Source organism: Pipistrellus hanaki, assembly GCF_964339955.1.
Source record: "Pipistrellus hanaki genome assembly, chromosome: 4".
Taxonomy (NCBI): domain Eukaryota; kingdom Metazoa; phylum Chordata; class Mammalia; order Chiroptera; family Vespertilionidae; genus Pipistrellus; species Pipistrellus hanaki.
The window spans coordinates 84,641,351-84,655,206 of record NC_140506.1 but is presented as its reverse complement, the minus strand read 5'-3'; the positions used below and the strand labels follow the sequence as shown (position 1 = coordinate 84,655,206).

The following is a 13,856-nucleotide window of genomic DNA, read 5'->3' as shown; positions in this document are numbered from 1 at the left end:
CAACTAGGGACGGTAACTAGAACCCAATGCTTCCCTCACACACCACAAATGCACCCCACCTCCCTCCACACACACTAGAGTCTAACTTCCATGAATGCAGAAGTTAATTTTCTGTATTTCTTGCTCACTGATAGATTTCAAATCTCAAGAAAAGTGCCTGGTACATAGTAGGCACTAAATAAATATTTGTTCAATGGCTGAATAATCAAAGTTGTCACTCAGTACTTTGGTGTACCCCCTGAAGGAAAAATAAGAGTAGGTATTCATTCACTAAGCAATGGCTAATGTTGTTATAATTAGTACTCATTTTTGGGAGTTAAACATGAAATTTAGTTAACATTGGTAGTTAAATGTACTGAGTATCACAATTTGAAAGGTTTAAAAATTTTTAAATTAAAGTACAACTACATACAATAAAATAAACATCTCTTGTGTGTTAGTTTGATGCATTTTGATAAATGTTCAAGATAAAGAACACAGTCATAAATCTAGAAAGTTTCCTATGTCCCTTCCTATTAATGACTCCCCCTCCACAAAAGCAGCTATTTTTAAAAAATATATTTTTATTGACCAGAAAGGAAGGGAGAGGGAAAACTAGAAACATCAATGATGAGAGAGAATCGTTGATAGGCTGCCTTCTGCAACACCCCACACTGGGGATCAAGCCTGTAACCCAGGCATGTGCCCTGACCGGAAATTGAACAGTGATCTCGTGGTTCATAGGCTGATGTTCAACCACTGAACCACCCTGGCCAGGCAAAAACAATCATTATTTTGCTGTCTAATCCCATAGCTGAGCTTTCCCTCTTCTTGACCTTCACAGAAGTGGAATCATACAGTATAATCTTCGTGTCTGGCTTCTTTTGTTCAACATAATGTTTTTGAAATTCATCCACTTTGTTATGGGAATTACTAATTCATTCCTTATTAATGAGCAGCATTTCATTTTATGAATATACCATAATTTATTTATCCATTTCCTTGCTGATGGACATTTGAGTTCTTCTTGATGTGTTGCTATTATGAATAAAGTTGCAATAAATATTCTTATACAAATATTACTTTTGGGTATACATTTACACTTTTTTGCAGCAAATACCTATGAGTGAAAAGGCTAGATCATAAGGCTTATCTACATGTTAGTTTATAAGAAACTGCTAAACACTTCTCCACTGTCGCTGAAAGTTTACATTCCCCCCAGCAATCTATAAAATATTCAGTAGCTCCCTATCCTTATCAACACTTGTCATTCTTTTTCATTTTAGCCATTCAGGGTGTGTAAAATGCTACCGCACTGATGTCAAAGATGTTAAGCATGTTTTCATGCTTAAATCAATTTCCCACTTTTAATTGTCTTTTTTTTTCCCTTTTCATTATTGACTTAAGTTCTTTATATATTCTGGATATGAGTCCTTTGTTTAATATATATAATAAAATATAAAATCTATATTATATAATAAAAGACTAATATGCAAATTGTCCCCTCGACCAGGAGTTTGACCAATCACTATGACGTGTGCTAACTACTAGGGTGTTGCGTGGAACACGGAGGGCAACAGTGATGATGCGGTGCTGGCAGTGGGCGGCAGCGGACTGAGTATCACAATTTGAAAGGTTTAAAATGGGCCCTGAAGAGAGCAGGGCTGCAGCAGGATGGTGGAGCAGGTGAGCAGGCAGTGCCAGGCCAAGGTGGGTGTGAGCAGGGCCCATTTGCTTCGCAGATGGCAACCAGGCAGGGGGGGCAGGGCCACTGCCTGGCTACCAGGAGCTGAGGCAGCCGGGCAGGAGCCAATGGCTCAGGTGGAGGGGGGCAGGCGGGGACCCTGGGACCCAGGTGTTGGCCTGGGCCCAGAGGTCAGCTAGGACCTGCCCTTCCACGCCAGATGCTTGCGCTTTGCTAGTCAGCCAGGCCTAGGGACCTCACCTGTGCATGAATTTTATGCACTGGGCCTCTAGTATATATGTAAAAATTTTTTCCTAGTTTGTGGATTACCTTTTTCATGTAACATGAAAGTTTTAAATTTTGATGGAGGCCAATTTATTACTTCAGCTGTATGTATATTGCCTTTTGCATTCTGCTTGCTCAGATACAAAAATATCCTCACATATTTTATTCTACAAACTTTATACTTTGAGTTCTTACATTTCAGTTTGAAATTTATTTTAAGTTATTCTTTATGTATAGTGTGAGGTCAATGCTTATTATTTTTTTCATTATGGATATTCTGTCTAGTACCATTTATTAAAGACTTTCTCTTATCCCCTGTTGTCAGAATTATTCACCAAACAATTTGAATGTATATTTGTAGATCTATTTTTATTATTTTATCATTAGACAATATGTTAGTTACAGGGTTTTCATAGATAACCTTTATCAGATTGAGAGAGCTACCTTCTTTATTATGAATGGGCATTGAATTTTGCCTAATGCTTTTGCTGCATCTATTGAGATGACCATAGGTTTCTGCTTTACCAGTCTTGCATTCTTAAGGTAAATTTCAGTTATCCATGATATAGTATCCTTTTTAATGTATTGCTGGATTATGACTTCTAGTATGTTGAAAAATTCTGTGTAGTTTGATGTTGTACCTTTTTTAAAATTTCTGGTAGAATTCACAGTGAAACCATCTAAGCCAGGGTTTGTTTTTGTGTTGTTTTTGTTGTTGTTGTTGTTTAAATGGGATAGTCTTTAGTAATGAATTAAATTTCTTAGCAAATTTAGAGCTACTCAGATTGTTTATTTCGTTTTGTGTCAGTATTGGAAAACTGTCAGTCTTCAAGTAATTTGCCCATTTATCTACATTGACATATTTGTTACATAAAATTTTCATAATTTTAATGTTGTTCAATCAGTGTTGCTCAGTGGTTGACCATTGACCTATGAACCAAGATGTCAGGGTTCAATTCCCAATAAGGGCACATGCCCAGGTTGCAATCCCAGTAGGGGGCATGCAGGAGGCAGCTGATCAATGATTCTCTCCCATCATTGATGTTTCTCTCTCTCCCTCTCCCTTTCTCTCTCTGAAATAAATAAAAATATATATATTTAAAAAAATAATTTTAATGTCTGTGGGATATGTAATGTCTGTAATGATATCCCCTCTTGCATTTTTAGTATTGGTTTTTAATACTTACGTTTTCCATTTTTTGTATGATCATTCTTGCTATAAATTACAAATCTTCTTAATCTTTTCAAAGAACTTGCTTTTGGCTTTGTTAGATTATGTCTACATATTGTGCTCTACTTTGTCAATTTTTACTCTTATGTTTATTATTTCCTTCTTATACTTCATTAGTGTTTACTCTTTTTTTTTTAGCTTTTTAATGAAGAAGCTTAAATCATTGACTTTTCATTTTCCCTTTTTTTATTATAAACATTTAAAGCTATGAATTTCCCTTTTAGCACATCAACTTTATTGCTCCAATTTTGATATGTTGTGTTTTCATTGTCATTCCATCAAAAATACTTTATAATGGGTTTTTGAATTATTATTGGATGCATGGGTTATTTATAAGTGTGTTCCCTAATTTCCAAACATCTACTGATTTTCTAGACATATTTTTGTTATTAATTTTTATTTTAATATTGTGGTGGTAAAAAATGCATTTTGGATTATTTCAATCTATTTAAATATATTTAAACTTGTTTTATGCAGAATTGGTCTAATTGGTGAATTTTCCAAGTGCACTAGCAGGAATGTGTGTTTTGTAGCTGCCCTATGTAGCAAGCAAAGTCTTCCAAAGCTTCATCATTCCTTTCTGGGAATCTGTCTTTATCCCCTGCCCAACCCCGCCAAAGTCAATGCTATGGTTTTACAGTATTTTCTTCTGACCTTGTTAACTCTAGTACAGTACCCACACTACACCAGGCATCTTCCTGCTCCCCTAGAGTCTCTCAGGTCTCTACCCGATGAGCAAGTTGGAGATAAAGCTGCGGAAGTAGTTTGGGGTCATGCATTGCTTGTCAAAAAGACAAGATAACAATATAGGCTTGCTTTTCGGTCTCTTTTATTTCATTCTTCATTCTTCATGTGATCTTGTAGTGACTAATTTGAGAGTTCAATTATGGGGGAGGGAACGCAACTGGGACATTGACAATACAATATTGTCATTGTATGCATGGCATCGATTGTAAATCCCTGTGAAATCTCCCCTCTCTGGCTCAGGACATGGTTTTTATGGTATGTGAGATGATTGTCTTCATGCACAGTTATTTTTTATAGCTAATATATATGTACTAGAAAATGTGCTTTGCAAACAATATAACCCTCCTCTTCAACCTATGCTTTATAGACGCGACACACTTAAATTTTAGAAATTAGTTGATTTAAAATAAAAAACTAAGTAAGTGAAAATACAGGGGTTTCAACCATATGCTTAAATGTGTAAACATGAAACACAGTTATGAGGTTTAGGCAAACTGGCGTGATCACTGCTATCCAGTCAACATCTGCTACTGCAATGATGCGAACAAAATCTCACCGCCTTGAAATTGTCCTAAGTCCTTCAAGGACTCTTCCTCCTGAGGTTTGAGACCCGGCATAGAGAGCAGCACACAATTAACACAGGGTACCTGGGGGATGCAAACATTGCACCTTGCACTATTTGGCTGCCTTGTTGCAAAGGCAGCTGCATGGGATGGGACGCAGAGCGGCTCAATGAGAAGTAATTTGGAAAAAGAAGTAATTTGAGCCCTTGATTTCCCAGGCCCTCATCCCTCCCCTGCATTCGGCACACAGGACACTCACCTTTTCCCACTCTCGGTCCTTGTTCAGCACAATCACAACCAGCCGGGGGTGCACCTGGTAGCCCTCCTCAGTGAAGGACAGGTCTTTGCCATCCCATGTCACATTGACCATAAATCTAGAAAGAGGAAGAGAGAAAGACAATGTTTTTAGGGAAGAAGAAGAGATGTGTCAAACCAATGAGTGGATGCCCCCATCAGGGTAACACTGAAAAAGTGTACACAAGTGATGCCATGCCCATCTCCAGCAGCCTCTGTCTGTGGAAGGAGTAGTACCCGTGCCGGCACTGTCCCCTGACCAGGCGCTCTTTTCCATGAGCCTATAGTCATCCTCAGACTCCCCAATCCTGTAGTGACCGACTGTAATTAGCACATGAAAGGAGTCTTTCTGTCCTACCAGATCCATATACCTTGTTCAAAGGACCTTAAAAAAGGATCTGAAAGCATGTTCTATTATGTTTTAATAAGCTTCCTTAAAGGAAACTCAGAAACCACACAATCCACAACTTCAACGACATGATTTCCCCTCCATTCATTATTCATTCCACTAATATTTATTGAATATTTGCTACGTGCCAGGACTCACCTGGTTAGTTGGGGATAAATAAGGAAACAGACATGATCACTCTCCTCATGAAGCTTCTAGTCTAAGGGGAAGTATAGGCATTAATTGATGAATTACAGATCTATGTCAGTGTTACCATAGCAAGGTTGGTGTGCTGGGTGAAAGTGAAACAAGAGTCATCAACGAGACTTCTGTAAGGAAGTGCAGCTGGTCCTGAAGGGTGAGTCAGCATTAACTAGTAAAGATGTAAGCATGTTCCAGGCAAAGGGAACATCATGTGCAAAGGCCCTGTGGTAGTGCGTATGAGGGACTGAATGTAAACCTGTGAGGATGAAGCTGAGAGAGACAGAAACATGCAGGATGTGGGATGCCTGAGATGATGAATAGGGACAAACAATGCAAAGCTTTTCAGGCCATGCTAAGGAGTCCCATCTTGTTTTAAAATAATGAAAGACAATCGAAGTTTTCATTAGGAAAGTGACATGCTCAGACGTTCCTTGTATAACATGACCTAAAGGCTTTATAGAGAATAGATTTGAAGGGGATCAGAGTGCATATTGGGGGTTTGGTTACTGTGTACTCATTAGCCACGTTAGATTGGATGTTGGCTTTGGTCCTGGTGTGGCCCTGAAGAAAGAGAAGGATGAGTAGGAGCAGCAACAAATAGCACCAATTGGAGGTATTTGGTGATGGATGAGATGAGAGGGTGATGGAGATAGGTTATTAAGGACAACGCTTCACTATCTTTCTTATATAATATTCCTGCAGTCAGCTTTTGGCAGAGGTGTTTTCATTGCAGGTGGCATCTGTCTGTCTTACAACACTCCTGTCGCCACCACTCCTCAAAGCCACCTTGCCTGCAGTAAGGCTGACTCAGGTGAGGAGACAAGGCGGTCCCCAGAGGTTCACATTTTCTTGCAGCTTGAGGAAAATGTGATGTTGGCAACAACTTCCACAAAAACACACCACTAAGCAGGCACTCAATAAATAAGTTGGACTGAAGCATTCAAAGACTTCCCAGACAGACACAGCATCTCAAAGTCATAGTATTTTCTTGGTTTGTATTGTTTTGACACTAAAAGTAGACACAGTAGTAAAATATTAAAGAGGAATACTAGACTACAGAAAAATTCCAAAAAGACAGGTTGACCTATCTGGTCTGCCCTCAGCCCTCATGCCGCAGACCTGGCTGTGTTGTGTGTGAGGAGAATGGCAAGATAAAGAAACTGGGCAAAGTCAAAGAACAAGGACTGTGTATCTATTCAATGCACTAGATGCGCCATTTGGGGGATAGATGTGGGGTGTAAGAAGTCAGTAATACTTTCAACAATAAAGACAAATTTTAAATAAATATAAAAGAAAAAAATCATGTTTTTAAAGACAAATTAATGGCATGGAAAAATGCGCAGTATTTAATGTTAATCAAGCAGAAAAGAGGATAAAGATAGGGCTTGTCAGTGCATGGAAATTTTACAGATACTTTTTATTTTCTTTTGCGTATCTTTGTAGTCTCCAAAGTTATGCAAATACTTTCCATTTTTAACAAAAATACTGTTTTTAGCATAAAGCACTGCTATTTTAGAAGCAGCAGCAGAGTAATCACTATTTTAGTTGGTACATTTGAGGCATCTCAGATCATTTTCTAATAAGAACATTTATTGATTCAATAACTCTTTACTGAATATCTATTATGTGTCAGGCCTTATGGTGAGTCCTATAGATACAGAAATAAAAAAAAAAAACACAGTGCCCGTCTGTCCTCTTACCCACGTTCTTATAATTCAGTAACACATATTCATATACAGTGATAGCACTTAGAATGTCACTTGTGTACTGATGGACAGTGTGATAAGTTGTGAAAACATAGAGAATGACCCCTAACTCAACTTAAGGGATTTAGAGAGGGTTCCCGGGGAATTGTGAGGCGTGAAGGGACCTAGGAGAGGCAGGAGAAAAGGATTCTGAGCAGGAGAATAATCTGAATTAAAGAAAACTCAACAAAGGGAGTGACACATGTAAAAGAAAGTAGGGACTAGCTTAGAAAGGCAGTGGGATTTGTCTGGGAGAATCTCTGAAGCCAGATCATAAGGGACCTTGGATGACACCCTGAGGGTTTGGATTTTGTTCAGAAGGCTGTGGGGATTCATGAAAGGTTTTAAGGGGAGGTATGATGCACTCAGATGTGTTGCCAATAGAAACATAAGTAAAAATGCTTCTTTGCGTTTGAAGACAACTTCAACATTTTTGTTTATGGTTAAAAAAAACCCAACACATTCATTATCTCGATAATCAGAGCTGGGTTTTGTTGTTGTCGTCGTTTTATCCTTTGCTGCTTCCTGGCTGTATTTGATGAACTGAATGGATGTGGTCCAGGCAACACATTCAAGGAGTGTTACGCTTCACACTCCTTTATTGAGACTCTTGAGAAGACAATTTGCATGGACTGACTGGGAGTTTGGTCAAGTCCCTCATTACCAGCCAGCTTTCAAAACTAACAGGGGTCTAAATTAAGCTGTCTATTTTCAAGTTAACTATTTTTGGTTTTGTTCACCATGGTTATTTTTGGCTCTATCACATTATCTGGCACACCACTGAGCAGAGCGAATATTTGATGGTAGAGTGTGTTGACAGTTTATCACCAGAAGTGCCATCCATCCATCCATCCATGACCATCAATCCCTCAATACATTCATCCACACATCTAATAGACATTTTGTATACCTACTATTTGCCATACCCATACCAAGAACCATGCTAGGAAAATAGTACAAAAATAAGCAAATATACAAGTGTCCCAAAAACATGTATACACACTTTAACACCTGATTGCTTAATTGATGTTTCTTTCTTTTCAGCCAGACTAATCTTTGAACAAAGGAAATTCATCCTAAAATGCCATAGGAAGTTTGAAACTCAGTTGAAGTACAAACACTGCCTTTATAATTATTCAAAGCTGAAAACTCACTTAATTTTCATTCCTCTTAAGGTTTAACTGATTTGAAATAATGGGTGAAGCCAGACTATGATTTGAACAAAGAAAATTTATCCACTAGACTTTTTTTTTTATGGGGATACATAAAACATAAAGTTTACAATACAAAACTAGAAACAGTTGACAAATTAAGGGCACACAAATACCAAATGCAATTATTCTTGACATTTGTGATTCCATTGCTTTGTATTATCAGCAGTGCCTGGACCAGAATGACCATTGATGTTGACAAAAAAATTATTCATTTCTGTAGATTCTTTTAAATTTTGAAAGTGAACTGTATATTAATAAATACTAACACTGTGTATACATTTTTAGGAACACCCTATATATCTGCAACAAATAACTGCAATAAAGAACAGTAAGTTAGCCCTGGCCAGTGTTGCTCAGTTGGTTGGAGCATCATTTTATGCACCAAAATATGGTGAGCTCAAATCCTGGACAGGCAGGGCACATACCTAGGTTTTCGGTTGGTTGGATCATGTGCAGAAAGCAACTGATTGATGGGTTGATGTCTCTCTCTCTCTCTTCTCTCTCTCTCTTTCTCTCTCTCTCTCTCTCTCTCTCTCTCTCTCTCTCTCACACACACACACACACACTTTCTCTCTCTCCTTCTGTCTAAAATCAATTTTAAGAAGAGCAGTCAGTGTAAAATTAGAGATATGTACTAAGTAGATTGGTAAAGAACATAAGGACAGAGTGGCCAATTCTATTGTGGAGGCCGGGCTGATATCAGGAAACAGAGTGGCAGATGTTTGGGTTGTGTCGGAAGAAGAGCAAGGGCTGGCCAGGTGAACGTCAAGGGGAAGGAAAGGAGATGCACTGCATGGAGAAACTGCAAAGTCAAAGGCAGAGAACCATGAAATGGGACTGAACCCTGTTCATGGAATTTCAGCATAATTATTCAGACAAAGACCACCAGCGTCCTTTCAAAGGCCACAGAACCATGAACAGGATGGAACTCTGTTCATGGAATTTCTACATAAAGGCTCAGAGGAAGACCACTCATGTCCTTTACCTGGGCTAGAGAAAATCTGTTACCAAGCCATTTTGTAGCTGCTCCCAAACTCAGAGTTAGGCCAGCTAATTCACCGAATTTCTTTTTTATTTTAATTGAATCCAATGAACTCCAAGCCAGGTGTTTCTTATTCAACACTTTGAGATAAATAGTGTTCAGGTTGGATCTACTGTCCTCATTAGGGTGAAAATGAAAAAACTTTTCAATCATCAAGAAGTTTGAAAATATTCCATATGCTATCTGTTTGGAAAGGGCAGACCAGAGAACAAATGTTTTCGGTTTGACTGAGACATGTGTCTTCTTGGAGAGAGCCATTCATAGGACTATGTTGTATGAACTACAGGTCAAAGTCATCACTTTAATCACGGGGCCAGCATGTGCTGTTGAATACCCAGGTATCTAGTTGAATTTACTTAAACCCCTTCTTCTTTAACTCCCCATCTCTATTTCCTCCACTCATTCCTTTTTCTCCCATTTGTAGTGCAATTAGATGGAATTAGCAGGGTCATTATTTAGATGCAAACACTGTTGTTCAGATTTTATGGCAACAATTACATGGAAATTCTCATGCTAAAGATTTTTCTGTGTTCCTTTAAAATTAAATATTCTGGATCAATGAGTCCATGTATTCGGTGTTAATATTGTCTTCTTCCTTTTCTTTCTTTTTTATTAAGGATCTACAGTTCCTTGGGAGAAAAATACAACACTCTAACCCAAATTTTTGCTGAAAGGTAATTTCATTATAAAGTTGGCAGGGAGCAAGAACCTATTACCTTCAATTCCCCCATCCAATTTCTAGGAAGGACAATCCATATTTCCTTGGGCTTTCTTCCCATTTAAACTTGTTCCGAAGCAAAATTCTTTACTAGGGAAATATCATTGCACACCCCATTGCTTAGTTCCCATTAACACCTGCTGGGCACTTGTACAAAACAGTAAAATTTTATCACTGGTTTGTTTACTTCTCAAAAATTGACGATAAACATTTAGTGACCAGCTAAAATATGAGAAATTCTGGCTGCTGCTAAGCTTCAAATTACATTTTTAAAATCTCTATCAGGAGCAATAAATACATGAAAGCAAGCTGGGAAAATATAGAATGGGGCCCTCTGACAGTTTGCAGAGAGTCCACTTCTATATTATCATCACTCATTGGTGGTAAAGTGTCAAGTAGTTGTGTTTTATTGTTAGTGATATACCCAACACTAAACCAAAAAGTGTGTAAACCTACAGAGTGGGACAAAAGTAGGTTTACAGTTGTTCATATGGAAAATAACAAAACAATTAATAACTAATAATCTCTCTATATAAAAGCCTAATATACAAAGTGTTCCCTTGGGAGTTTGACCTTGAGACCTGGAGTTCAATCACTTGCTATGGCATGCACTGACCATGAGAGGGCAGTGCAGAATGAAGGGAAGCTCTAGCTGGCAACCGATGGTTGGGGAAGGGAGGTCCCAGCTGCAAGAGACCCTACCTATTCATGAATTTCATGCAGTGGGCCTCTAGTACAAGAATAAACTCTGTGCCTTGTGAACCTACTTTTGCCCACCCAGTATATGACTTACATACAAGTTTCCTTTGGTATCTAGTCTTAGGGCTATGAAGTTAAAGTCCAAGTGAGATAAACATTACTTGCTTGCAATTCATGCCCTATGATGTGGTGTGTGGGGATCAGAAAGAACATTGAGAAACAAGTAGGCCATTTTCCCTGTGTAATTATGACTACCAAAAACTGGGCCAGAATGTCATGTTCTCTCTAGACCTATCTAATTTGGTAGCCACAAGCTACTGAGCACTTGAAACATTGTTAGTCTGAATAGAGATGTGCCATAAGGGCACGATACACACCAGGCTTGGAAGACTTTGTATTAAAAAAAATTGTGTAAAAAAGTTCATGAGTAATTTGATATTGATTTCATGTCAAAATAGTTTAGACATATTGGGTACAATAAAATCTATTACTAAAATTAACTTTTACCTGTTTAAAGTGCTGCCAGAACATTTAAGATGACTCACAGTATCTGTCTATTGGACAGCTGTTGTAGACTGGCTTTGGTGAGTGTGGTTCCTATTAAACCAATAGACCTCATGCATCATGAGGCAGCGACTGCATCTGCCCTGTTTAGTGCTGTAGAGTGTCTGGCCCCTAGCTGGTGCTGAATGAATATACTCAGAGTGGATGAAAGAAGGAACCACTATTTCTACATCATGGATGACAAAACCAGCTCCACCACTGCCAAGATCTGTCATTTTGGACGGTGTATTTAAAATCCTCCTAGCTCCCATTTCCTTCTATGTAAAAGCGGATTAGGTTAAACCATATGAACTAGCCATGACGTTTTCATATAACACATACCTAACTCCCAGGTTTGGAGTGGGATTAGTGAGTGGTGTACATAAAATGCTCAGCACAATGCCTAGTACACAGCTATTGCCTAATAAATAGCAGCTAACATTTAGATAAATTTTCAGTGCATTTTTTACTGTTTTTTTTTTTTTAATCTTGTCATGTTTTCGAACACTCTACCCAAATACAAGCAGATCTTTCTAAAACCACACTTACCGCTGCCACTCAGTACACTTGTGTCCAGGGTCTCTCTGTCCTTTCATCAAAAGCCAACTGCATATGGGCCATATCAGCTCCTTCAACTTTACTTAAAATGTCTCATTCCTCCAGATTTCTATTTTCACTCTTTTGCCTTACAGTGGCAAGTCTCCTTTAACTTCCACAATCTGATTATTTGGAATGTTCTCTAGACATATTTATTATTCGCCATTTCCCTTCAGACTTTAATTCTCTTACTGTTTCATAAATGCCACCATAACCCATTTAGTGTTTCTCAATTTTAGGTTAATTTTCCATCTGCTTTGCCATTTGCCACATTCCCTGGGGCCTTTTCCCAAATCGCACTATCCCTTAAATACCTCTGTGAAGTGCTTTGGGTGTCACCATTTTTCCTTAGTCATTTAATTTATATGAGTGTTTTCTGTTTTGGTGCGTGTGTGTGTGTGTGAGTGTGTGTGTGTGTGTGTGTGTGTGTGTGCGCGCGTGTGTGTTTCAAAATAGTCACTGGTTTCTTAACCTCTTTTAAGTTCTCAAGACACTATCATTTTTTCCCATGGTTTTGCTCTTCCCAGTTTTCTTTTGTAGGTTTGAGATTCTCTCGACTTTGCTGTCTCACTTAGCACCCTTGTATCTGCATTCCCTTATGGGCATGAACCCTCCCCTCTCTTCAGAACAGTCATGGAGCTATCACCCTTCAATTCCCAACTCCTGCACTGTCCCTTCCCCAGAAACTCCCTTGCACATTTCTTTTCAGTAAGTTTCTGAATGAATGCACTTTCCTTTTTGCTCAGGGCTCAGTTTCTTATACTCCTTGATGGTTTCCCATTTCTTCTGAACAATTATTGAAGGCATGACCACAGAGCTGAGTCTTAAATGTCAGGATAGAAATGTAATAACTTGAACACAGACCTGCATTTTTTAGCCCAGTGTCATCCAAAACAGACCAAGGAACTACATCATAAAGAAAAAGAAAGAACTAGGCTTTAAAAAAGAGGGGAGTATTTACTCTTTCAACTCCAACCTTACTGTGGCCAAGTAAAACAAAATAATGATAATTGTCCTGGCTGAATAATACTGAATTAAAAAAAAACAAAAAACAATTAGAACAGGAGATGGTATGATCCATAAGGCAGGGATCCTTGTTTGATCTCTGCGATTCTAAAACACCTAAGAGAATGTGTACCTTGTAAGAAGCTCTGAAAAGTATTTGTTGACTAAATGAATGAGCAGACAGAGGCCTCCAGGAAATTGCTCATCCAATGCTTATTTCCTGCCAGCAACTTCAGACAGGCAATTCTGCAAGATGTAGGCTTTGGAATCCGAGAACCTGGGTTAGACTTCAGCTCTGTGGCTTTCAATCCCAGGTAAGTATAAATTCTCAGAGCACCCGTTTCCTCTTCTGTAAAAGTGAGGTTATATTAGCCACGTCACTGTGTAATTATAGGGATAAATTAGATGGCATTTAATGAGATAAGGTATGTAATGTGGTCAGCAAAGTGTTTGTCACAAACAAATGATGGTAGCAGTTGCCATGGTTTTACGTAATTATCTTTTCTCCTCCTAACATCTGAGATTAAAGGCTTTCTTTTAGATGTTGGAGATATAACAGAACTGAAGTCTAACTCAGGCTCTCCGATTCCAAAGCCAACATCTTGCAGAATTGCTGATTCCAGTTCCCCGAGGGAGACAATGAGCCCCGAGGCCCCTGCCCCAAGGAAAGAGGAGGGGCTAATCTGATAGCTCAGAGCCCTCAGTACCCCTAGACCAGGCTATGGCGCAAGGGTGGTGATTCGGTGCCAGCCTGCCCTGCACCTCTCCTGGTTTCTTGTCTTTGGTGATCACACCTCAGACAAAGGTGACTCCACATGCTGTCTTTGTAAAACAACTTCTAAGTCCAAAATTTATAGTAAGTTAGGACAAAGCTTACTCTGTAAATATGACCCTTCCCTCTGCCATACCCTCCCCCAG

General features: G+C 38.8%; 1 protein-coding gene across 1 annotated transcript in view; it reads right to left on the bottom strand.

The window, feature by feature from the left end:
- Positions 1–13,856, bottom strand: part of GRIN2A (glutamate ionotropic receptor NMDA type subunit 2A) — a 361,366-nt gene that overhangs the window by 117,972 nt on the left and 229,538 nt on the right. The window contains exon 5 of the mRNA XM_084881099.1: positions 4,749–4,863. Coding sequence (XP_084737225.1) covers positions 4,749–4,863 — 115 coding nt within the window. The remainder of the gene's footprint in view (positions 1–4,748; positions 4,864–13,856) is intronic.